The sequence below is a fragment of the Hypomesus transpacificus genome, chromosome 11 (assembly GCF_021917145.1).
Source record: "Hypomesus transpacificus isolate Combined female chromosome 11, fHypTra1, whole genome shotgun sequence".
Lineage (NCBI taxonomy): Eukaryota > Metazoa > Chordata > Actinopteri > Osmeriformes > Osmeridae > Hypomesus > Hypomesus transpacificus.
The window spans coordinates 3,196,259-3,222,811 of NC_061070.1; the positions used below are offsets into that span (position 1 = coordinate 3,196,259).

A 26,553-nucleotide genomic window follows, 5' to 3' on the forward strand; every position below is an offset into this window, starting at 1 on the left:
TTTATAATAAGATGTGTTTGATGGATTACTGTCTGACTAGTATTGGTGTGTCATGGCTGGATCTAACACTAGGGCTGTGTCTAGTGCTGGGGCTAGGACCAGGACTAGGTCTAGGGCTGGTTTTAGGGCCAGGGCTGGTTCTATGGCTGGGGCTGGTTTTAAAGCTGGTTCTAGGACTAGGGTTGATTCTAGGATTAGTGCTAGGGCTGTTCCTAGCACTTGGACTGGTTCTAAGAAAAGGGATGATACTAGGACAAGGGCCTGTAACCAGCTGATGCTATTGATCTCATGTGTCTGGATGGTGACCACAGTCACACAAAGATGTTCTTGTGTGGCATAAATCCCCTCCTCTCTCCTCCCCTGTCCTCCCTTCCTCTACTATCCTTAATAGCCTGCTGGTTTATAAAGTTAATCATGTTAGGTACATCCAGTGTTTGAGTTACTGATAGGTGGCTTTTCAGGAACAAGGTTGGAAAACCCTGGTTTGGAGGCTAGTGTCTGGGAGAGTGGCCGGGTTTAGAATCTAGACTGGGGTGCAAAGAGGCCAGGATAAGGCTGGGGCTGGAAGCGAGGCTTGGGCCCAGTCCAGACATGGGTCACAGCTCACCGAAGGCATCCACTATGAGAAAAATACTGTTCGTGGATGTATGTGTTTGTGTGTTTTTGTATAAGTGAGTGTTTGTGTGGATGTATTTGTATTTTGTGTGTGTGTGTGTGTCTGTGCTTGTCAAATACAGTGCATTGTGTTTGTCTGCAGCAATGAGAACAGACAGCTCATTGTGTTGGTATGTTTCTTAACATCATGTGAAAAATCTACTTGAACACAGTGGCTGGTAGGAGGTGACATTCAGTTAATACATTATCAGCTAGCTAAGCTAGCTAAAATGGATATATTAGCAGCTAGCTAAGCTAGTTTGAAATGTGACATATTAGCAGCTAGCAAAGAAAGTTGGAAGGGATATATTAGCAGCAAGCAAAGATAGTGTGAAGGGATATTAGCGGCTAACTGTGTTTTAGCGTCCAGCCAGAGTTGGTGTGTTTTCCAGGAACACTTCTAGCTCCTGCCCAGCTAATCTGTGGTGACCGTCGTTTTCACACAGGCCTCTTTTTGATAGACCAACTTCTCTTTTCAGAGCAGATTGGTGTGAGTTGATCTGTAAATGCCATTGCAGGAGGGCGAAGCGTCCCAATAGTCCAATCATCTCTTCAGTTTGTATACACTGGATGGCCAATCAGGGGCCTGTTTATTCGAGAAGGCTATATCAGGTTCATCTAGGCAAGTCATCTTCCAGACGTTACAGTTTCGCTTGCTAAGATGCATTGTTTAAAACTGAAGCAACTTTTTCTAAACTCTTCACACAGTCTATATTAGCAACATGCAGGTGGGCCAAACAGTTAATCTCTCCTCCAAACTTACTCAAACCGCCAAAACATTTCATACATGTCTCAAAATAAGCTTGTAACTGGCAACTATTCTCACTCAGAAGCATACAATGTCACTCATGACACACTGACTTAAAAAAAAAACACTAAGGACTGGGTCCATAAAAATAGACCTAGTCTTACTGTAAATGTAAATTTGAGTCCGACATGCCATAGACACTTCAATTTACCTGTTGCATAAAGCTTTACGATAAGTGACTACCATCAAACTGACTTACGTAAATAGCCTGTTGCACTTTGCATTATGGGTAAAATAAGATGCTTCGCGAAAAAGAGAATATGGGCGGACAAAACAGCGACACTTAAAGTAACGGCGAAAGACTTATAGATGTAAACCTGATGAAAACCTATATCTGTTGGAGGAATACAATATTGATAAAGTTGTCTCACAGTATTACAGTTTTTCCTCAATTGCTAAGACACATTTCTTGAATGTGTACTGTGTTTTTCTCCAAACTCTAAACAAACATCTTCATATTTACACTGTTTGGCCAAACCCTTGACTTTTGACCCAAAATCAAACACTAGTCAAAACCATACTATCTGTCGTATAAACCTAACTTTGCATTCAAAATACACACAAAGTCCTCAATAAAATCAACCTTCTGAATACCCTTTACACACTGCTGGGAGGAATTGAAAACACTATTATGAAAAGGTTTTCATGAACCATTGACGATAATGTGTTCCAGAATTTGAGTTTGACATTATATCAATTATAAAAATAAAAAATATTGCAATTGTCCTTCTTACAGAATGTTTTTTTGTTTTTTTTTACATTACTTTATACAGTAATTGCATTTTGAGCTACTGTTACTGTAGTGGTCACAGTAAACAAATAGTAGTACTGTTAGTCAACAACACAAATTCATTACTGTAAATTGTAATTACAGTAACTGCAAGGTTTAGCCAGGGGGGAGAGGTGGCTAATTTTTTTACCTCAAATTAAGTCAGTCTTACTATTTATGAAACAGACAGGCTTAGACTAGTCTAACCTGACAATTTAAGGCAGTCTAGACTAAGACTAGTCTAACCTGACATTTTAAGGCAGTCTAAGGCTAAGACTAGTCTAACCTGAAATTTTAAGGCAGTCTAAGGCTAAGACAACTAAGTTAATGCAACTGGCCCCAGGGAGCATTACAAAAATGATGAACTTTTATCTTTGAAGTTTGAATGATTTTTCAGATTATTTGCACATATTTCATCATTGGAGAAAAATAACATCACATTTTCACTTTGACTACAAAAGTCAATGAATGAATCAGAAAAAGTAAGTAAGTAAAGTTTATTTGTACAGCACTTCTCGCAGATAAAATCTTTATCTGTGTGCTTCACACCAAAATACAATATAACACTACAAATAAATACAGAACATTTAAATTGAAATAGAAACATGACAAACAACCATAAAAACCTCTCAACTAACTAAAAGCCTGCTTGAAAAGCAAAGTCTTGAGTTGCTTTTTAAAAGCTTCGACAGAAGTTGCACACCGTAGGAAGGGAGGCAAGGCATTCCACAACCTAGGGGCCACTGCTCTCCTCAGACACCACCGCCCTTGGTCTTCCTCTCCCTTGTCCTCCACACAGTCTCCCTCTCCCTGCCTCTCTTCTTTCCCCAAAAACCTGTCTTTCATGTTTCCAAGCTTTGAATCATTACAAAGCTGTCCCCTTTTGTTTGTTTGACTATGAGACAAAAAACTGCTGAAATTACAATCAGCTGTGTTTCGAATTATTCAATATTGTCAAATGATTAAAGTAAATATATAGATTTATATATATTTGAATCTGGTTACTCCAGAAATGCACAACATTTTTGGATGTGTTGTTACAGTAAGAGTTTTGGAAACAGTGTGTTAGCATTTGAAAAATCTGCAGCAATTACTGTAAATTATGTTTTGCAGTTGGTGGAGTTTGAATGAGAAAAGAGCAACAAAAGATTGTTCAGAGTTTGGTTCACGTACACTTCTGTTTTGCTGACTGTGTGAAGAGTTTTGAAAACGTGGCTTAAGTTTTGACCAATGTATGTAAGCAATCGATTTAAAAAAAAAAATATGTTGGTGTTTCATTTCTCAATATTTTTGTGGTTGTGTCTGTTCGTGTGTGTGTGTGAATGTGTGTGTAAGTGAATGTGCATGTATGTGTAAGTGTGTGTGTGTTCTGTCTGAACCAGCTCAGTTTGGACGTTCTGCAGGAACGTCTGCATCAGCAAGCCTCTTCCCAGACACGTCCTGATCAAGCACAGCCCCTTCACAGACGCGTCCTGATCAAACACAGCCCTTCTCAGACACGTCCTGATCAAACTGGCCCAGGTTCTAGGTTCAACTGCTAAAAGGATGCTTTTTGAACTGAAGGATTTTCTAAATGCACCTCAGACATACTTTTTCAACAGCAGTAGATGTTTATTGGACTATCAGTGGCTAGTCCAGTCATGAAAGCACATTTGTTTTAAACAGTCCGTTTTCACACCCACAAAGGACCTTACATGAGCTTATATCAACCATCGAGATCCAGGGAACTTAGAAATACCTAGTTTGACGACCCATGATGCAAAGTATATAGCTGGCCCAAAATGACTTAATCCTCTCCAGCTGCCACAGTGTGACAGCAACCTGTGTTAGTGACAGCACTCTATGTTGGTGACAGCACTCTGTGGTAGTGACAGCACTCTGTGGCAATGACAGCACTTTGTGGTAGTGACAGCACTCTATGTTGGTGACAGCACCCTGTGGTGGTGACAGCACTCTGTGGTGGTGACAGCACTCTGTGATAGTGACAGCACTCTGTGGCAGTGATAGCACCCTGCGGCGGTGACAGCACCCTGCGGCGGTGACAGCACTCTGTGGTGGTGACAGCACTCTGTGATAGTGACAGCACTCTGTGGCAGTGACAGCACCCTGTAGTGGTGACAGCACTCTATGGTGGTGACAGCACTCTGTGGTGGTGACAGCACTCTGTGGTAGTGACAGCACTCTGTGGTAGTGACAGCACCCTGTGGCGGTGGCAGCACCCTGTGGTGGTGACAGCACTCTGTGGTAGTGACAGCACTCTATGGTGGTGACAGCACCCTGTGTTAGTGACAGCACCCTGTGGTGGTGACAGCACTCTGTGGTAGTGACAGCACCCTGTGGTGGTGACAGCACCCTGAGTTAGTGACAGCACTCTGTGGTGGTGACAGCACTCTGTGGTGGTGACAGCACTCTATGGTAGTGACAGCACCCTGTGGTGGTGACAGCACTCTGTGGTAGTGACAGCACTCTGTTATAGTGACAGCACTCTGTGGTAGTGACAGCACTCTGTGGTGGTGACAGCACTCTGTGGTAGTGACAGCACTCTGTTATAGTGACAGCACTCTGTGGTAGTGGCAGCACCCTGTGATAGTGACAGCACTCTGTTATAGTGACAGCACTCTGTGGTAGTGGCAGCACCCTGTGATAGTGACAGTACTCTGTAGTGGTGACAGCACTCTGTGGTGGTGACAGCACTCTGTGGTAGTGACAGCACTCTGTGGTAGTGACAGCACTCTGTGCTGGTGGACCTTCCTGTCTTCTGCTCCTGCCTTTACCCTCCCTGTATAGTAAACACTCTGTACATTCCAGTCCCTGTGTGCTGCCTCTGTCTCTTAGACCACTCAGCTTCATCACATGTATCCTTGGTTCCTGGACTCCTACCATTTTCCTGATATGTCTCCTAGTCTCATAGTTCCCTAGAACCCTCATCTCTTTTTCTGCTTGCATCTAACAGTGTATTTATTTTTACTTGACAGATGACACGTCAGTTAAGGAAGTCAGCAGGGTAAGTGTTGCAGCACCTACAAGTGTGTGTTACTGTGTGTGTGTTGTGTGTGTGTGGTGTGTGTGTATGTGTTGGATGTGTTTGTGTGTGTTGTGTTGCCCTTGTCTGTCTCCTCACTAGCTACTGTGAAGGGCCAGTTCCTGTGCCAGTACTGTGATTAGATGTTGGAAACTATGAATGAACGTTCAGCCATGATGACCCTTCCACCAGCTACTGTGGTGGAGCTGCACTTGTGATGCAGCGGTGGGGGAAACAGGTGTGGAGGTGGGGTTGGGGGCAGGGGGGGAGGTGGGGTTGGAGGAGAGATGGGTTGGGGGCAGGGGTGGATGTGGGGTTGGGGGCAGGGGTGGAGGTGGGGTTGGAGGGGAGATGGGTTGGGGGCAGGGGTGGATGGGGGGTTGGGGGCAGGGGTGGAGGTGGGGTTGGGGGCAGGGGTGGAGGTGGGGTTGGAGGGGAGATGGGTTGGGGGCAGGGGTGGATGTGGGGTTGGGGGCAGGGGTGGAGGTGGGGTTGGGGGCAGGACTGGAGGTGGGGTTGATGGGGAGATGGATGTGGGCTAGGCTGCATCTGTAGCCAGTGTAGATCAGTTAAACTAACTCCTCAGGAATGTAACAGGCCACCCGCACCAGGGAATTGATAGGCAGGTTCAATCCCAGAGGCGGACGAATGCCGACAGAATGTACCTCTGCCGGGGGCGCGGTCACGTCTGTTACACATCCACCAGTCCCAGGAGAGCAACGGGGAGTGTGTGTCTGTGTCCAGCAGTACCAAGACAGTAACATGCAGGGCGTGGTGTACGAGCTGAACAGCTGCATGGAGCAGAGGCTGGATCTAGGGGGTGACAACAAGCTGCTGCTCTACGAGCTCTGCAACACCATCAAGACAGGTGTGGAGAAACTACGCTATACTACTGTACACTACACTACTTCCATACTGTACGTATACACTACGCTATCTCCACACTGTACGTATACACTACACTACCTCCACACTGTACATATACACTACACTACCTCCATACTCTACATACACACTACTCTACCTCCACACTGTACATACACACTACACTACCTCCACACTGTACATACACACTACACTACCTCCATACTGCACATACACACTACACTACCTCCATACTCTTCATACACACTACACTACACTACCTCCATACTGTTCATACACACTACACTACACTACCTTCATACTGTACATACACACTACACTACATTCATACTGTTCATACACACTACACTAACTCCACACTGTACATATTCACTACACTGTTCATACACACTACACTGCCTCCATACTGTACATACACACTACTGTACACCACCTCCATCCTGAGTCATACACCACCATACACTACAGTACATCACCATACAGTATCATATACCACCATCCTGAATCATTCACTACACTACAGTGCACTACACAACACTGCACAATCCATTACATTACATTATAATATGAATCAGTACAATACATTATAATAGAATACCGTACAGTACACTACAGTAAAATATAATATGATGCAGTACAGTACACTACAATACAATATAATATGATGCTGTACAGTACACTATAGTACAATATGATATGATACAGGACAATAGACTACAGTACAATATCATATGGTACAGTACACTAAAGTACAATATAATATGATATAGTACACTACAGTACAATATAATTTGGTACAGTACACTACATTACAATATGGTACAGTAGACTACAGAACAATATAATATGGTATAGTACATTACATTACACTACTGTAGCAAATGAGACTATGGTGATGAAGAAAGTGTTTTGTCTGTCTCTTCATAAACGGAGTGACTAAGTTCAGTTGAGTTCTGGATTTTAGGATTACCCCTGACAATAAATGACAACGCAACACCAGGCTTAGGTCTCAATCATGACTCTCTCCGCTCTGAAGGCCGAAGGACCATCTTTTATAGGGCACAAGAATGTAATCATAGATAGTGACAGTCAGGCAGTAATGACGTTACAGCTCCCAACACATGACCACTCAGACTAGAGAGATCATAGTTGGATAGATACAATCTACTCTTATTAATAGCAAGTAGTGCTGTCAGTTAAACGCCTTATTAACTGCGTTAACGCAAACCCATTTTAACGGTTCCATTGACAAGACCAAAGTGATCTGTGTGTTTTGGCATTGTGAAATGAGCTATCATCGCAGCACATCCAGTTTTAAATATCACTTGATGGCCAAGCACACAGCTGATGCAAATTTCATATGGTACAGTACACTACAGTACACTACTGTACCATATGATACAATGCACTACAGTACACAACTGTACCGTTTGATACTGTATGATACAGTACACTACAGTACACTACTGTACCATATGATACAGTACACTACAGTAAACTACTGTACCATATGATACTGTATGGTGCAGTAGACTACGATACACTACTGTACCATATGATACTGTATGGTGCAGTACACTACTGTACCATATGGTGCAGTACACTACAGTACACTACTGTACCAAATGATACTGTATGGTACAGTACACTACTGTACACAACTGTACACAACTGTACCATATGGTGCAGTACACTACAGTACACTACTGTACCAAATGATACTGTATGGTACAGTACACTACAGTACACTGCTGTACCATATGATACAGTACACTACAGTACACTACTGTACCAAATGATACTGTATGGTACAGTACACTACAGTACACTGCTGTACCTTATGATACAGTACACTACAGTACACTACAGTACCATATGATACTGTATGATACAGTACACTACAGTACACTACTGGACCATATGATACTGTATGGTCACACACCTCTCATCTTTCCTCAGCCACGAAAGCAGACGGATTTGCACTGTACTTCTTAGCAGAAGGCAACAATGTAAGTGACACTAAGCATTCATATGCACACTTAACACACACATACAAACAAACAGACATACACACACGCATACACTGAAATTGCGGCGTGTGTTCATTTGTGTGTGTCCGTACATGTGTGTGCATGTGTGTGTCCGTACATGTGTGTGTGCATACGTGTGTGTGTGCCCTCCCCTCCTCAGAGTTTGTGTGTGTTGATCCCTTCGGGGGCCAGCGGCGCCCCCAGCCTCGTCCCCTCAGGCCCCGTCACGCTGGGGACCACCGTCGCCGCCCACGTGGCCAAGACGCACAAAACCCTCCTGGTGGACGACATCACGGGGGTGAGTGTCCGAGCCATCCATACACTCAAACCCTGCTCATGGAGAGATACCCTCCTGTAGGGTTACACTCCAACCCTGCTCCTGGAGAGATACCCTCCTGTAGGGTTACACTCCAACCCTGCTCCTGGAGAGATACCCTTCTGTAGGGTTACATTCTAACCCTGCTCCTGGAGAGATACTCTCATGTAGGGTTACACTCCAACCCTGCTCCTGGAGAGATACCCTCCTGTAGGGTTACATTATAACCCTGCTCCTGGAAAGATACCCTCCTGTAGGGTTACACTCCAACCCTGCTCCTGGAGAGACCCTCCTGTAGGGTTACACTCCAAACTTGCTCCTGGAGAGAAACCCTCCTGTAGGGTTGCACTCCAACCCTTGTTGTAGCGTTGATCAGAAGTTGAAGAAAGGTTCTTGGTTTGTATCCCAAGCCACACCAAAAAGGGGTCTCGCTGGCCTAGGAAAGCTGCAGCAATGATGAGCTGACACTATGTTCAAGCACTCAACCACCACACTGCCAAAAGAAAATCACTAGATACAGTACGGAACTTCCTCAGAGGCTAATCATGAAGGCTGAGAGGTCATCTTCCCCGGGTGACCTCCTGTGACCTCTTCTGACCTCTGACCTGTGTGTGCAGGACGAGCGTTTTCCCGAAGGCACAGGGCAGCACTCAGGGACATCAGCTCACTCGGTCCTGTGCCTCCCCATCCTCACGGCCAACGGTGACCTCCTGGCCATCCTGCAGCTCCACCGCTTGCATGGACGCAAGCCCTTCAGCCTCAGTCACCAGGAGGTAACACACACCTTCAGCCTCAGTCACCAGGAGGTAACACACACACCTTCAGCCTCAGTCACCAGGAGGTAACACACACACACCTTCAGCCTCAGTCACCAGGAGGTAACACACACACACCTTCAGCCTCAGTCACCAGGAGGTAACACACACACACCTTCAGCCTCAGTCACCAGGAGGTAACACACACACACCTTCAGCCTCAGTCACCAGGAGGTAACATACACAGGCAAACACACCCACATCTACATGTACGCACACAGAAAAAGGTTTACATACTCACATACACATTTGCATGCACACACAAGCGTACGCACACGCCCACTGCTGCCTCCCAGCCAATCAGAGGGTTTAGAGGATCCATCTGAGTCATCACGGTTGTCTCCCTCCTCCAAGGTTGCAACAGCCAACCTCGCCTGGGCCTCCGTAGCAATGCACCAAGTCCAGGTGAGTGACAACATTCCAACAGGGCAGTGTGCGTGGTTGTGCGTGTGACGTGGGTGGGTGGGGCGAGGGGGGTGTATATAGGTATCTACATGTGTGTGTGTGTGCGTGTACGTAGGTATGTAGGTGTGTACTGTCGCTGTGTGTGTGCTGTAGCTGTGTGTGTGCTGTAGCTGTGTGTGTGCTGTAGCTGTGTGTGTGCTGTCGCTGTGTGTGTGCTGTAGCTGTGTGTGTGCTGTAGCTGTGTGTGTGCTGTAGCTGTGTGTGTGCTTGGGCTTGCTCTGAAGCTGCTGTGGGGTCAGATGTGTATGAGGTAGGCGATGCTGTACCTGGCTCTGGTGAGGTAGCAGGTGAGTTCGCTGCCTGTCAGGGCCTGTTGTTGTGGCTGGAGCGGAGAGACAATGCCTGCCCCTGCTGTCCCAGGGGAGGTCATTACTATCCTGCTGGCTTGTTTGTACATCAACAGTTGCTTATGTCAGATACCTCAACCCTTCAGAGAGAGAGCTCCCCTGCTCACCAGCCGCTCTGGGCTAGCAGGCCCCTGAGAGCCCACGCAAGCACTGCCTCACAAACACAGCTTCTGACAGCTAGAGGGTTGGTCCAGGGCACTGAGAAACACCTAGAATAAATGGGCAAGCAACTAGAAAGGTCTGAAATAAGGATTTAATTATAGGTTTACTCTGTGTTGTACCGTCTACAGACAATGCAAACAGCTGGAGAAATGCTGAGCGTTTTTCAGAGCATTTCTGAGGGCTCCTCTAGATTTACTGGTGTCTATTAAACCAAGGTCTCTGGCATCTTCCCATACTTCAAGATGATTGAAGCAGGTGTGTTGTGACATGTTGTCTTGTGTGTGTGTGTGTGTTCTCAGGTGTGTGACATGTTGTGTGTGTGTGTGTACACATGTATGTATGTGTGTGTGTGTGTATGTGTGTATGTGTGTTCAAAGGCATGTGACATGTTGTCTTTGTGTTTGTGTTCTCAGGTGTGTCGAGGCCTGGCCAAGCAGACGGAGCTCAATGACTTCCTGTTAGACGTGTCAAAGTAAGGAGTACTTCATGTTGAGGCGGTGTCCCTTCTTAGACACTCACATCTGAGTGCTGAGCAACTGGAAACTAATGATCTCTCTTTCTCTCACTCCCTCATTTTCTCTCCCTCTCTCTCTGGCTCTCTCTCAACAACAGAACATATTTTGACAACATTGTGGCAATAGACTCTCTACTTGAACACATTATGGTAGGTGTAGAACAGTCAAGCGATTCCCTTTTATTTCCAGTTGTCAAAGAGCTGTTCTATATAAACAGGGAGGTGTGGTAAACCCTCAATTGTCTTGGTTTTTGGTGTGCTGTGCAGTACTGTTCTATCTCGTCATGTGCTGGAATATTTGGTCCTGTGCTGTGCAATCTTGTCCTGAGTTATCCTGTCCTGTTCTTTCCTGTGCCATCTTGTCCTATGCTGTCCTGTGCTATCTTGTCCTGTGCTATCTTGTCCTGTGCTATCTTGTCCTATGCTGTCCTGTGCTATCCTGTGCTATCTTGTCCTGTGCTGTTCTGTGCTATCTTGTCCTGTGCTATCTTGTCCTGTGCTATCCTGTGCTATCTTGTCCTGTGCTGTTCTGTGCTATCTTGTCCTGTGCCATCTTGTCCTATGCTGTCCTGTGCTATCTTGTCCTGTGCTATCCTGTGCTATCTTGTCCTATGCTGTCCTGTGCTATCTTGTCCTGTGCTATACTGTGCTATCTTGTCCTATGCTGTCCTGTGCTATCCTGTGCTATCTTGTCCTGTGCTGTTCTGTGCTATCTTGTCATGTGCTATCTTGTCCTATGCTGTCCTGTGCTATCTTGTCCTGTGCTGTTCTGTGCCATCTTGTCATGTGCTATCTTGTCCTGTGCTATCCTGTGCTGTCCTGCGCCATCTTGTCCTGTGTTATCCTGTCCTGTGCTATCCTGTGCTATCTTGTCCTGTGCTGTCTTACCTCCTCCTAGCCTGTGACTTGTTGCTCGTGTGATTTGTGGAGTTCTCTCTTGTGTCATAGCAACATGACTGACCATCACACCTGGTCTGCTACCATAGCAACTTGACTGTCCAGCACACCTGTTTTACTGCTGGTGTTTAGTGTTTTATGGATGTATAATGATTCAATCAATACACAATCTTTACTACTTCATTATGTTCCCCCGGCACCATCTTTACAATGTGTACATTTTACTCTTTTCTGTGTTCCAGATATATGCAAAGAACCTGGTGAATGCAGACCGCTGCGCCCTGTTCCAGGTGGACCACAACAACAAAGAGCTGTACTCAGACCTGTTTGACATCGGGGAGGAGAACGAAGGCAAACCTGTCTTTAGGAAGACCAAAGAAATCAGGCAAGTCAGAACAGTAAGGCTCTGGAATGGAACTCCCTCTCTCCTCCCCTCTAACTACCCTCCCTCTCTCCTCCCCTCTAACTACCCTCCCTCTTTCCTCCCCTCTAACTACCCTCAACATCTACTCTCCTCTAACTACCCTCAACATCTACTCTCCTCTGACTATCCTCCTTCCATATCTCCTCTCCTCTAACTACCCTCCCTCTCTCCTCTGTCCACTCTGCAGGTTTTCTATAGATAAAGGCATTGCGGGCCAGGTGGCCAGGACAGGGGAGGTCCTAAACATCCCAGATGCCTATGCAGACCCCCGCTTCAACAGGTCAGTGTGTCTGTGTGTGTATGTGTATGTGTGTGTGTGTGTCCATGTGGAGATGTGTGTTTGTGTATGGATCAGTACAAGTTATAGTTGTGTGAGAAATAGATATGCGCGTGTGTGTCTTTGTGTGTGTGTCTGTATGTGTGTGTGTGCATGTCCATGTGGAGGTGTGTGTGTGTGTGTGTGGGCTTAGTTATGACCGCATGCCCCCCTGCCCCCAGAGAAGTGGACCTCTACACAGGCTACACCACCAGGAACATCCTGTGCATGCCCATCGTCAGCAGAGGGACTGTGATCGGTGTGGTCCAGATGGTCAACAAGCTGAGCGGAAGTGCCTTCACCAAAACAGACGAGAACAACTTCAAGATGTTCGCCGTCTTCTGCGCTCTGGCATTACACTGTGCCAACGTGAGTGATCTCCACCATCAACGCTGCTGTGTGTGTGAGGGCTGACTGGATGGCTAGCTTCCTGCCTGACTGATTACTTGGCTGACTTGCTGGCTGGTTGGTTGGTTGGCTGGCTGGTTTGGTCGGCTGGCTGACTGGCTCACTGATTGACTTATTGACTGGATGGCTGAGTGAATGACTGACTGACTGATTCAGTCAGTCGGTTGTGTAACACACTTGGGAAGTATCCCCGTCACTGGCAGCTATTATAATGGATGAGGAACATGAATATTTGAAGAGCAGAGCTCCCCTCACCATACTCTGCATTCATACTAAGTCACAACTCCTCACTGCTGGTGGAGAGCTGCTCTGGATGACTGGCTGGCCGGCTTGCTGACTGGCTGACTGGCCTACTACCTGAGTTACTGTATTTTATAGTCATTTCCCTGTGTGTGTGTGTGTGTGTGTGTGTGTGTGTGTGTGTGTGTGTGTGTGTGTGTGTGTGTGTGTGTGTGTGTGCGTGCGTGTAGATGTACCACCGTATCCGGCACTCTGAGTGTATCTACCGGGTGACGATGGAGAAGCTGTCCTACCACAGCATCTGCACCTCAGAGGAATGGAAGACCCTCACCCAGCTCAACCTGCCCACACCCATCTACAAGGAGATAGAAATGTGTGTGGGCGGTCTTGTTTAACAACCACAGTGGAACATTAAAAACCTCCCCTTGTGAGGCCCTTTGGCTGGGTCCCATAACTTCAAATGTTTTTTAATGGGGTTTTTATGGGTTAAAGGGTTATAATTAGTGTTAGGACTATAGCGACATTAAGGGCGAAGGTTAGGTTTGTTGGTTAGGGGTTTGAGCAGGGGTGGGCATTTCATTTTTACAAGGTGCCACATGAAAAACCTGAAATGTTTTGGAGGGCCGCATCAACGATAACTTGAACTTATTTCTGCTCACTATTTATTTTCTCCCATTGTCAAAAGCAGTAAAGTATATATTTGGATTAGATGCTACTGGTTGTCAGAAGAATAGGAATAATCTGTAACAATTTATATAAATATATGACATTGTGGTGTAGGTCAAATAGGAAAATGCTCCTATAGAAGAAATAAAACCACAAACAATTATTACACCAGTTTCATTTGATTTTTAACTAGTTAATCTTCACAAACACTGGAAAGGTGTTTTGCAGTATGTTAAAGATACTGTATGCAATTGATCAACCTTATACAAAAAGCAGTATGCTTTTTTTCAGCTCGTTTTGTTCAGTGAGAGAAATCCAATCTGAATTGGGCTTAAACAAGTGCATCGAAATCTGTCTGAATGTCTGAGGTGCTCAAGGACAGCTGACAGGTGATCATCAGGGTCTGTGCTGAATCAGTCCAGTTCTTGTATTTGTCCGCACACAGCTTTGCCGTTGACTTCAGTAAACAGAAGTTCATGTCTTGTTAAAAACTCTATGTTCTGTATCAACCTTTTGGGTCTAGGTTGGAGGTTAGTATTAGTGAGAGAATTATCAAGAAAACAAATCTGAGTGAGTTTGTGTGCATCAGAGAGAGTGTGGATTAATATGTATTTGTGTGAGTGTGTGTGTGTGTGAGTGTGTTAGATAGAGACAGAGGCAGTGTTCAGATATGTGATGGTCACAGGGACACACCAGGGAACAGGAAGGGGTGGGGCCTCAGGATTATTGATGACAGCCTGTTAAATCGACCTCAGATCAAACTTTTGCCTCCCCTCTTTCTTCTCCCCTCCTCTCCTCCTCTCTTCTCCTCTTCTCCCCTCCCCTCCTCTCTTCTCCTCTTCTCCCCTCCCCTCCTCTCCTCCCCTCCTCTCCTCCTCTCTTCTCCTCTCTCCCCCTCCCCTCTATCCTCCCCTCCTCTGTTCTCTTTTTTCTTCTCTTTTCTTCACTCCTCCTCTCCCATTCTCTTCCTTCCTACTTCTTCTCCCCTCCTCTCCACTTCTCTCCTCTGCTCTCCCCTCATCTCCTCTCCACTCATGTTCTCTCCTCTCCCCTCATCTCCTCTCGACTTCATTCTTCTCCTCTCCTCTTCATCCAGGTTCTACTTTGACATCAGTCCCTTTGAAGAGATCTGGCCGGCTGTTTTTGTCTACATGGTGCACAGCTCATGTGGAAAGACCAGGTAGGAGACTGACTGACTGGCTAGCTCTTCTTTTCTATGACAGCATGTCATAAATACCAGTCTTAGCATGCAATGAGTGTGTAGGACACCCTGTAGAATTACCCAAGTCAATCTCCTGGCCCCAGCTGGGGCTTCACCTGTGACGTTTGTGTTTTGGTCAGTCGTGTTCCCCTTCCTGTCCCTGTCAGCTTTGAGCTGGAGAAGCTGTGTCGCTTCACCATGTCAGTGAGGAAGAACTACCGCAGGGTCCCGTACCACAACTGGAAACATGCTGTGACCGTGGCTCACTGCATGTACGCCATCCTGCAGAAGATCACCGGAGTGTTCACTGAGCTGGAGGTCCGACACACACACACACACGCACACACACACACGCAGGCACACACACACGCAGGCACACACAGACAGACCACCCTTCTTATCAGACACAGAAAGGGTGCAGTTTTTACAAAGATAAAATAGCACCGAGAATCAAGAGTTTTCTTGATACAAACTCTGGAACCAGATAGAACCCTGTAGAGATCTCAAATTATTAGAACCAAGGTTTATACTGATTTAGACCTGATCAGGGTATTTTTTTTGTGTAATCCTTTTCAGATCCCCTCCCTATTTCTGTCTCATCTCCCTCTCTTTCTGACCACTCTCTTCCTTTACTCCCTCCCTCCTTCCTCTTCTCCTATCTCCTTCCTCTTCTCCTATCTCCTTCGTCACTCTTCTCTCTTTCTGTTCTTTTCAAGAAACCTGTTGGAACAGGTTTCTTGTGCATTTAGGGTTAGTATAGTGTACTATCTATTGTTATCTGTAATTTAGGAAGTTTTAGTATTAGGGTTAGTATAGTCGATATTTATTGCTATCTGTATATGTAGGAAGTTTCACTTATTTAAGCTCAGCATTGATGTAAATTGTGTTCCGTGTACTTATATGTTATGTTATGCCAGGTGCTTGCGTTGTCTTGTCTTAAGAATTTCAGTGCTCAGTCTAACCTTGTGTTGTTCTGTGTAGCTGACAATAAAAGACTTGAACTTGAACTTTCTCTCTCTCTCCCTCTTTCTCGCTCTCTCTCTCTATCTCTCTCTCTCTCTCCGTGTCTGCAGAAGAAGGGTCTCTTGATCGCATGTCTGTGTCACGACCTGGATCACCGTGGTTACAGCAACACATACCTGCAGAAGTTTGACCATCCTCTGGCAGCCCTCTACTCCTCCTCCACCATGGAGCAACACCACTTCTCACAGACTGTCTCAATACTACAGGTAGACCTGCTGCACACACACACAGCCATGTACACACACACACACATCCATGTACACACACACACACATCCATGTACACACACACACACATCCATGTACACACACACACAGCCATGTGCACACACACAATCATCTTCCGCAACAACACACTCTGCACTCACACAAACACATTCAAGAACAGAAACACAAACATATGCATATGTGCATTCCTAAGACGTCTCAGTGGAGCTGTGTGGTCCGGGCGGGGCATCTGACCCGGGTCGCCAGCAGTCTCCTGCAGTCTGGAGAGTAGCTGAGATGAACCCCTCATAAGTGGAGCTTTTGCTTTTTATTGATCTCTTTGTTTCCCATAGCTGGAAGGGCACAATATTTTCTCCAACCTGACTTCCACTGAGTACGAGCAGGTGCTGGAGATCATCCGCAAGGCTATCATCGCCACCGACCTGGCACTCTACTTCGGCAACCGCAAACAGCTGGCCGAGATGCTGACCACAGGAAGCCTGGACCTCAGCAACCACATACACAGGTCAAGAGTCAAATGTCATCTCCACATATAGCGTGACTATAGCTGTTTGAAAACAGATAGGAAGTGACATATACACGTGACGAGTATAAACTGAAAGTGACATGCCCACATGAAGGTTATAAACAGGAAGTGACATGCACACATGAAGGTTAGAAACAGGAAGTGACATTCACACATGAAGGGTACTGATGATTTCCTCCTCCTAGGGACCGTGTGATTGGTCTGATGATGACAGCATGTGACCTGTGTTCCGTTACCAAGCTGTGGCCAATCACACGCCTCACGGCCAATGACATCTACGCAGAGTTTTGGGCTGAGGTGTGTGGAGTCATTCCATACTTGATATGTACCTCTGCACAACTACATATCTCCTCACTGGGTGGCAATAACCTCAGTTTCCTCTGACTCAACTCTCTTTCCCTCTCTCTCTCCCTTCGCTTTCTCTCTCTCTCTCCCTTTCTCTCTCTCAGGGTGATGAGATGAAGAAGATTGGGACACAGCCCATTCCCATGATGGACAGGGATAAGAAGGATGAGGTACCACAAGGCCAGGTAACAGACACACGCAGCAGTGTTCCAGTGACCTGAAAGTGAGAACAGTGCTAGCTATTCCAGTCTCTTTTCATTATCAAGTTACACACCATAACAGGTTAGGTATATGGTAGGTATAGTTCAGTATTAGAGCACTTGACTGCAAGGGCCAAGGAGAGGGACGGTCAGGGGTCATGGAGGGTCAGGGGTCATGATCAGGGAGCATTAGGGTCAGGGGTCAGGGAGGGTTATTGGCAGGGAGGGGCAGGGGTCAGGGTCATGGAGGGTTAGGGGTCATGATCAGGGAGCATTAGGGTCAGGGGCCAGGGAGGGTTAGGGGCAGGGAGGGGCAAGGGTCAGGTGTCAGGGTCATGAAGGGTAACATGGATCCTGCTGTTATTTTTGTGTATATGTTTCTGACTTAATACCTAGAGGCAACTAAGAAGGTATATTGCTTGAATAAAGGTGTGTATGACTGAGGAGTTGTTGTTCCTGTGTAGGTGGGCTTCTACAATGCGGTGGCCATCCCATGCTACACAACCCTGTCAGAGCTCTTCCCCCCATCCAGCCCTCTGCTGGGAGCCTGCAAGTAGGTTCTCTACACTCTAAACAACTCTAAACGTTTTAAACTTCTATCTTTTCAAATGTCCTGAATCGACACAGGACACACACACACAGTCACATGCATGCAATATTTTGGGAATCGTGTGTTTTCAGGGAGAATCTTAACCAGTGGGAAAAGATTGTGCGAGGAGAAGAAGAGGACTTGGTTTGGACTCCTGCGGCGCCCAGCGGGGTTGAGCCAAGCGAGGAAGCAGATTCAGGCCCTGTCAAGGTGGATAACTGACTGGAGGAAAGGCAATGTGCCCACAGCACAACACCCTTCCGACTGCCTGCAACCCTGGACCACCTGGGCCAATGTTCAATTTCCTGTGGAAACAGGAAGAGGCAGAAAGTAGGCGGGATGGAGACTCACAAGGGGGTTTTTACAAACACAGTTACCTCATTGGGTGACAGAGGTGTCAACACTGACGGTTTGACCAATCCCGAGAGACATGGACAGCTAATGGGGCGGGACTTGGACGTCAACCAAGTCCTCTGCTCGGGACGGAAGAGGCAGAACACGTCTGTCTGCACTTAATGTTAGCTGTTGTACTTGTCTGTTTCTGATTTTACTTCACGTTTAATTTGACTTTAGCTGTTGTTGTTTTTATGGTTGTATATTTTCAGAGGCCTTAGGCTCTGCACCAAACAGGCCAGGCTCTGTGAAGGCCTAACTGTTCGGTACGGTTTGCCCTCTGTGGTCGACTTATCGCACACAAAACTACTTCTAAGAGGTTACACACAGAGACAGAAGGAATGTTTAACATAGCTGCATGTTAGTTCTTTCAAGGCTATCTTTTAATTAAGGTGGATTGCAAGAATGTTTTCTGTTACTTAGCGCAAAAGTAAGGTTTTGCAGTACTTGAATGAAGACATACGGCCTGTTCCATTTTGAGGTTTGCAGAAATCCCTCCCAGCATATTGTGTGAAGCACAGGCGGTGCATGACCAAATGACTAGAGATAATGTCCACACTTATCTAGAGTCACAGGAGATTCACACGAGATGCAGTGCCCCCCCACCACCAGCTGCACCACCCCACGCTCCAGAGCTCTGGCCTTGGGCATCGAGTGACTTTCTAGGGGTTAGTTATGCTATGCTGAGGATCTGAATACGCCCCAGCAGCTAAACCTAACCTTTAGCTAGCACACTAGGCTAGCAGAAGCAAAACTTAACTTTCAGTTAGCAGACTAGGAATGCAGAAACAAACCCTTAACTTTAACTAGCATACTAGGCTAGCAGCGGCCTAACACTTACCTTTATCTAGCAGAATACACTGCATAAGCTAAAACTAGATTTCAGTTAACAGAATAGGCTAGCAGACGCTAAACCAAAAACAAATGAACTCTTGGGTACAAATAAAGAAACCTTGAATAAAACCTTTAGCTAGCAGACTACATTATAACCGAAAGTAACCCTAACATTTAGCTAGCAGACTAGCCGAAGGAAACTCTGAACTTTGACTAGCAGACTAGGCTAATTTAAGGTACACCTATTCCCCAGTTAGCATTTTAGGCTAGTAGAAGGTAACACTAACCCTCAGTCAGCAGACTAGGGTAGCAGAAGCTAACCTCAACCTCTAGCCAGCAGAAGCTAAACCTTTATCTGCGTGGGACAGCAGAAGTTATATCGTGACACGCTTTCAGTTCCATCAGCACAGAATTTAAACGTCAGTTTAGTAGCTGTTTTAGCTCATTTAAGAACTTTTTTGCCTCAGTTTGTAACTTACATTACATTTTACATTTATATAAGACTGAAAGGAAATGCTATTAAACCTGATCTTGATAGATTGGGGACCATTGAATAATTTAGAAGGATTCCAGAGAGAGCTATTTCATGAGCTTTGCTGGCAACAGGAAACATGTTGAGTTGTTTTGAAATCCTGATGAGATTCATATTGAATATCTCCCTCCTCTATAATGTCAGGCACCTTGATTTTTGTAGAATGAGACTGTGATTTAGTCTGTCATCTGTGTATGTTCAAGGCTGTTATGTATTGAAGCGACATTCCAAGAAAGAACTTCCTGCTAAAATAATTTCTTTGGCCCCAAAGTTGTGAATGTAAAATGAAATAATGATGAATGTGATGTAAGCGGGGTTCGTGTGTCGTGTGTTTGCAATCAGGTTCAGATTTCTGTTCCGTTCTGCTTAGTTTTACTACTCAGAACCGCTTCCAACAGTAGCATGTTCTTAACCTCGCCTGCGTATGTGACGTTTCCTATTGGCCCAAACAAACACAAGGTGTGTCCTGTCTATACTTTAGTAACTTAGTAGGACAGAGCCTGTGGCCTGCTCTGATGGTGCTAGCAGCAGTCATGCACTTTATGACTGTGTGCTCCTTAGCCCTTCTCCGCACCCCTCCATCCGGCTCCGCACACATCTCCTCAGCCCAGCTCTGGAGACAGAGGGGCTCCACAGCACTGAACTGTCCCAGCCTCCTCACCCCTCTCGGCACACATATCCTGCACTATGTCTATCTTATCAATATTATTATTATTAAGGATTATTATTATTGCTATTATAACTAATGTTATTTTCTTAATTAGATTTACATTTAAATTAACTTATATTTTTTATACGAAGAGAAGTGTTGGCCTTTTTTGTTTTGTACAAAGTGATAATTAAAGAGAAACAAAATCTAAACATGTTATTGTTTGTTGCCCAAGAGAACTGAGGAATGTTTCAACTGTATATTACTTTTATTAAATACTTGAAACAACAGTTTTGTATGGTGTTTTTTGACTCTGAACGACAAATCAGTTTAATCTGTTTGTTTTAACATCGTTATAAATATATTTTTACGTAATGTCGAGTAAAGCGTAGCTCCTGCAACCGATGGGTTCGTGGCGTGCGTTCGCCACCCCGTGGCTTGTTGACGTGGTATATCCCCTGACAACCGACGAGATTTTAACTCGTTTTTATTAGTTACTCTGTCTGGACTGGACACAACGCTATTTACTAAATAAACCACAACTGGACACATCCAAGAATATGTGTGAGTATAAACGGTATACTTTTCTTAATTGGGCACATGTTTGGAGCTAACGTGCTTTAGTGAAATGCAATTTGTCGCCCATCATGTAAAGTTATTAGCTAACTAGCACTAGCTCAGATTTAATACAGTACGATTTATGCCTGGCTACAGTACAGTAATTCGGAATTCTACCTGGCACCTGCCCTCGGTGGCTTGGCCCAAATTCATGTATAATGTAGGCTACTTCAGACGTCACCACTCTAAATTAATGATCATCCGATATGAATAGCAGGGGTAAATCTGAACATGCTGACACACAGCACAGTAGAAAACGCCATAATCTGTTCCCTCCCCTCCATTCCTAAAATACCTCTTAAAACGAGGACTTTGATCCCATGATGCAGTGTTACTGTCTCTGTGCCCTAAGCGTCCTCCCCCGCCTCTCCTCTATTGAGGGGCCCCCACACCCGTGGCCAGCTCCAGGCCCTACTCCTGGCCGCAGAGACAGCTCACAAAGCTGACATCCTGACCTACAGCAGCGGGCACCTTGGCCCCCACAGCCTGGCCCAGCACCAGCCCCACCCCAGCACACCCATATGGGCCACGTCAGAGAGGGTGGAGGGACCCCAGCCCTCTAGCCCCCAGACCCCGGGCGGCCAGCAGGTTCAGACGCAGGCTGACAGGATGAAGGGGGCCCTGTGTGAGTTCACCCTGGCTACGACCCTGCTGAAGCACGGCCGGACCGAACCAGAGACGGACGACCCCCCAATGGCCTCTCTCACAGACACCCTGACCACGCAGGGCAAACAAAGCGGACCTCAGACAGTTGTGGACACATGGGAGTTGTTCCTGGTCAGGCCTGCAGCCCTGGGCCAGACCCAGGCAGCCCCAGGGGAGAGCCCAGGGATTCAGGACCACTTCTGGAGGACACAGTCTTACCTGGCCGGCGTGACCAAGCGAGACCAGCTGAAGATGATGAGGCAGTTTGACAGGCTGGTGGTGGGGAGGCAGGGGCTGCAGGGCAGGGGCTGCGTGGCGGGCAGCCAGGCTGCAGACAGGCATGCCAGGAGGCTAGCCAGGGTAAGGGCTGGGTGGAGGGTTCAGGTCTCTAACTGGAGGTCTAGATCTTTCTGGAGCAGCCTCAGCACAGGTTTTCACTGTCAGGTGTGTGTGTGTGCGTATACGTCTGTGTGAGTGTACATGTGTGTACATGTGTGTGTCTGTGTGTGTACGTGTGTGTGTCTGTGTGTGCACGTGTGTGTGTGTGTGTTCGTGTGTTCGTGTGTGTACGTGTGTGTGTTTCATCTTCAGGAGCTGGCGAAGCTACCAGACCAGAGCTGGCCCAGTCGAGAGCGTCTCAGGGTGTTTGGTGACGTCTTTGATGATGTGTGTAACGGCTCGCCGGTATTTGGGGACATCCTGGGGGAAATCAAGGTTTTTCCATCTCCTCTGCTTCTGCATGTTAGTCTAGCTAGAAAGGGTTTCAGATCGGATCTAGGAGAAACAGGGGAGACAGTCCCCGGAGCAAACTGGGGAAGTGGAACAGTGAATACCTCCCTACTCACGTCATCATTCACCCAAAAAGAGGAGGGAGGGAGGGAGGGAGGGAGGGAGGGAGGGAGGGAGGGAGGGAGGGAGGGAGGGGGGAGGGAGGGAGGGAGGGGGGGGGGGGGGAGGGAAGAAGGGAGGGAGGGAGGGAGGGAGGGAGGGAGGGAGGGAGGGAGGGAGGGAGGGAGGGAGGGAGGGAGGGAGGGAGGAGAGCAGGATAATTTATAATAAAGTATTTAGTAGGCGGAGCACTACCTTGATATTGGGTTTTAGGACATCAAGGAAACTTACGTTTAATATAATAGTCAGTAAACTGAAGGAATGAATTTGTTCTAAGTGTAGGAGCCTGTCGTAACATTAGTGAACACGCACTGTACCTTTTGTCACGCCCCAAAATGTACATACACATCCGACCGTATGCTCATCACAACCACAGGCTGTATAATTTTGTCGCTAACAGTTATTAGCAATACTAAAGTCTCCTGTATCTAGCATATGCACATTTACATTTAGTCATTTAGCAGACGCTTTTATCCAGAGCGACTTACAGTAAGTACAGGGACATTCCCCCCAAGCAAGTAGGGTGAAGTGCCTTGCCCAAGGACACAACATCATTTTGCACGGCGGGGAATCGATCCGGCAATCTTCTGATTACTAGCCCGTTACTAGCACGTTTATTGGCAATGGGGCTAACGTTATTTCATTTTCATTGTGTTTCATTCAAATAACTAACCTGTGTTGTCATGTACATCTACAATTCACAATGCATGTTTGGCTATGTTGCATCTTTGCTCCGCAGCTTCGCTCATTGTAAACCAACCAATCAGTGTGCAGCTCATCTAAATATTCATGAGCATACCATAAAACAGAGAAAACTCTTTGTTTCATTCTAGGGCTATTTCACAGAGTTGCATTGAGGTGCATAGAACAGCACCCGGGCCATTTTCAGCCCAACCAATGTTACATACCCTATTCAGACCTCAAGGAACAGTGTGAAATACCCTATAAAATCATTGTATGACCCCTTTAATGAAAGTAGAATGAAATGAAAATGAAAGAAAAAGGTGCAGTGGTCTTTGATTTTCTTCCGAAACTGGATAAGGCAGTGTATGTTTGGTGTCTTCCGACAGACTGGATAAGGCAGTGTATGTTTGGTGTCTTCCGACAGACTGGATAAGGCAGTGTATGTTTGGTGTCCTCCGACAGACCTGGTCATAGAGAACTCTTAAGTATTGTTGCTATTGAATAAATAATCGGTGTTATTACAGCATCCTTCCATTACACAGTGTCTGCAAACTTCCTGGACGTGCTGTTCCTCTGTGTTCACCTCTCCTCTCTGCTCCTCTCTGTTCCTCTCTGCTCCTCTCTGCTCCTCTCCAGACAGAGTACGACCTCTACGTGACCTCCCTCCTGGACGCTCAATCTGCTCCCAACTCGGTAACCAGACACATCCCATAATAACACACCCTCAGAGGGCTGGGGAAACAGAATTCCTGAAACGTGTCTTTCAGCATGGGGTTGTTTTGATAATGAGGTTGATGTGTTTAAAGCTGTGTGTGTATGTGTGTGTGTGTGTGTGTGTGTGTGTGTACAGTACATGGGTTGATGTATGTTTATATGTATGAGTGCTGTGCATGTGTGTTTTTACATCGGTGTGTGTTTTTTTTGTTTTTGTTACATGGTTATGTGCTGCGTGTGTGTGTTTAGTATTTTTTTTCATGGTTATGGGCTGTGTGTGTTGTAGTCTGTGCTGGCTCCTCTCGAGGCCCTCGAGGAGGGGGGGATAGAGGGGGCAGCCGAGCTGCAGGAAGCCTGCCAGGAGGTCTCCAGGCTGGGGGAAGAGGCGAGGAGGGCCCTGGAGGAGAACGACAGGTATAGAGGCCAGCTCCAGAACCCAGAATCTAAACGGCATACAGGGGGGATTTGAACCAGCGTCCTCTGTGCTGAATGCTCTACCGCTGAGCTACACCTGTCACTTTTGTCCTCACAGAGTCAGGGAGGAGTTCCGGCTCTCTCGTGATGGACTCATGGGAATACCAGAGGGCAAAGGTCAGTCAGACCACTCTCAGACCAGACGCTCTTCCTCCCTGCCTCCTTCCCTGCCTCCCTCCCCCCTCCCTGCCTGCCTGCCTCCCTCCCTCCCACCTCCTTCCCTGCCTCCCCCCTCCCTGCCTGCCTGCCCCCCACCTCCCTACTAGTCTGTCTCTCCAGGGGCTGGCAGCAGGGTGGAGGCTGCGACGCCGCAGGCCGAGGCGTGCGTCGGTCCCCTGGACCGCGTGCAGCCCCACAGGCGGCAGGTCTGGGACACGTGGCAAGAGGTGCAGCAGCTGGAGACGGAGATCAGGGACACCATGGTGTCCACCATCACCACCAGCGCCATCGAGAGGTGCATCAGAGACACCAAGGTGAGGCGGAACCCTGCTGCTGGATGTACGTGGGCGTGTGTGTAGGTGTGTGTACACGTGGGTGTGTGTGTAGGTGTGTGTACACGTGGGTGTGTGTGTAGGTGTGTGTACACGTGGGTGTGTGTGTGTACACGGGAAGGGGGAGGGGGAGGTAGGAGAGAGTGCTGAGTGAAAGTTGAACGTTTCCAGCCCCAAACCCATTCAATCAGCTGCTAGATCTGGATGAGTCAGCCAGTCTGCGGCTGGATGCAGAGCGGCCATCTTTCAGCTGTGTGTGGGCGTGACGTTTGTGTCCCCCCCCCAGGCAGAGGTCATGAGACTGCTGGCCTCCAGTGATCGCTACAGGACCACCAACAAGGCAAGGGCTCCCTGCTGCACCTGTCTGTCCTGTTACGCTGGATCTCCCAAACCTGGGTTATAGAACAGTACAACACAGCTGTGTTGACACAGTCAAACCAAAAGTGATCATCACTAGTTTTCTAACTGCATAGTTTGCAATTACTGATCATTAGCCTTACTAGATAAGCCAGTGTTTTGGTAGCTGCCTATAGAACCTCTAACGTCTCCTCTCCCTGTCCATCCTCAGGAGCTGGAGGGACACATATCCATGGTGATGACCCAAGCAGGAGTGAGCCAGGACGAGACAGCGTAAGTACGGTGTGCCTCGTGGGTCGTCCTGGCAACACAGCTGCTCTGAAGGGGCTGTTACAAAGTCACAGTGCTGTGGACACAGTGTTGGGGCTTAAGGAGAGGATAGGTGTTGTTGCTATGGTCACAGTGTTGGGGTTTAAGAAGAGGATGGGTGTTGTTGCTATGGTCACAGTGTTGGGGCAGAAGGAGAGGAGGGGTGTTGTTGTTATGGACGCACTGTTGGGATTTAAGGTGAGGATGGGTGATATTGCTATGATCACAGTGTTGGGGCTTAAGTAGAGGGGCAGTGTTGTTGCTATGGTCATCCTGTCAGGGTGTGAATCAGTCTGACCTCTGTTGCTATGGCTACCATGTGTCTATTTGCAGGCGGGTGTGTGACCAGATCTGGAACTCTCTAAGGAACGATGAGGAATAGAATCCCAACAGTAAGAGAACCCCAAACATATCACAGTAGATCCCTACAGTTCCTCTTGAAACTCAGCCAGCTATTGGACACCATTATTGAGAGAACCCTACAGTACCCATTTGAAAACCTATTCAGTAACAGGAAAGTAAAATATCCCCTAAAAAGGTATTGAAACAGTAGTAGGGGAACCACACTAGAACCCCAGCGATAGAACCTGACCCAGAGTTGTGTCTTTCTCTGAACAGAACCTTCTAGGCTGATCTCTACCGGGTTCTCCTGAGGAACCTCCTGACATCACAGGAGGCGCCAACATTCACAGCAAGATGTAGTTTCTGGGTGTTTCTATCATATCATTAAATATTAAAGCGACCTGGTTGGCTGTGAGTACTGGGATGAGTATGCATCATCTTGTCTTGATAGAGCAGTGGTTAGAGCATTTGACTGCAGATCATGAGGTAGCAGATTCTAATCTGCCTTTGTACATCATGTTGGATTAAACAGTCCGCTAAATAAACACATTTTTATTATCGATGTTTTAAAATGACAACTTGCCACAAGTACAACTCAGTAGCAGGCCAATATCAACCCACGATCCCACCCTCAGTGTAGAGTACAGTAGGCCCCCTGCTCCAGACTTTACTCTGCAACATCACCACCTCACAAGCACAGGGTGTTCAGGTCCACAACATGTGGCACATGGAGCTATCCACCCCCTCTCATAAACAGCCACTAGAACAACTCCC

General features: G+C 46.9%; 2 protein-coding genes across 8 annotated transcripts in view; both read left to right on the forward strand.

The window, feature by feature from the left end:
• pde10a (phosphodiesterase 10A) overlaps nt 1–20,533 on the forward strand; it is a 60,526-nt gene extending 39,993 nt beyond the window's left edge. For 2 of the 7 annotated variants that reach the window (XM_047029201.1, XM_047029204.1), the window contains exons 3-22: nt 5,207–5,235; nt 5,998–6,121; nt 8,098–8,147; nt 8,329–8,466; nt 9,102–9,257; nt 9,654–9,704; nt 10,687–10,745; nt 10,886–10,937; nt 11,927–12,069; nt 12,296–12,388; nt 12,607–12,793; nt 13,303–13,445; nt 14,835–14,918; nt 15,080–15,257; nt 16,013–16,168; nt 16,522–16,694; nt 16,901–17,012; nt 17,165–17,245; nt 17,725–17,813; nt 17,942–20,533. In XM_047029201.1, the coding sequence (XP_046885157.1) occupies nt 5,207–5,235; nt 5,998–6,121; nt 8,098–8,147; nt 8,329–8,466; nt 9,102–9,257; nt 9,654–9,704; nt 10,687–10,745; nt 10,886–10,937; nt 11,927–12,069; nt 12,296–12,388; nt 12,607–12,793; nt 13,303–13,445; nt 14,835–14,918; nt 15,080–15,257; nt 16,013–16,168; nt 16,522–16,694; nt 16,901–17,012; nt 17,165–17,245; nt 17,725–17,813; nt 17,942–18,071 (2,228 nt within the window). In that variant the 3' untranslated portion in view covers nt 18,072–20,533. The remainder of the gene's footprint in view (nt 1–5,206; nt 5,236–5,997; nt 6,122–8,097; nt 8,148–8,328; nt 8,467–9,101; nt 9,258–9,653; nt 9,705–10,686; nt 10,746–10,885; nt 10,938–11,926; nt 12,070–12,295; nt 12,389–12,606; nt 12,794–13,302; nt 13,446–14,834; nt 14,919–15,079; nt 15,258–16,012; nt 16,169–16,521; nt 16,695–16,900; nt 17,013–17,164; nt 17,246–17,724; nt 17,814–17,941) is intronic. The other 5 variants (XM_047029207.1, XM_047029208.1, XM_047029203.1 and 2 more) reach the window with 4 other exon arrangements.
• A 241-nt stretch (nt 20,534–20,774) lies between these two features.
• Nucleotides 20,775–25,405, forward strand: LOC124473694 (uncharacterized protein C6orf118-like). Its single transcript, XM_047029327.1, has 9 exons — nt 20,775–20,821; nt 21,228–21,880; nt 22,112–22,234; nt 23,729–23,785; nt 24,093–24,220; nt 24,339–24,397; nt 24,560–24,753; nt 25,058–25,111; nt 25,340–25,405. Exons 1-9 carry the CDS (start codon nt 20,818–20,820, stop codon nt 25,403–25,405), a joined length of 1,338 nt encoding a protein of 445 aa, XP_046885283.1. The 5' UTR covers nt 20,775–20,817.
• The last annotated feature ends 1,148 nt before the right edge of the window (nt 25,406–26,553 follow it).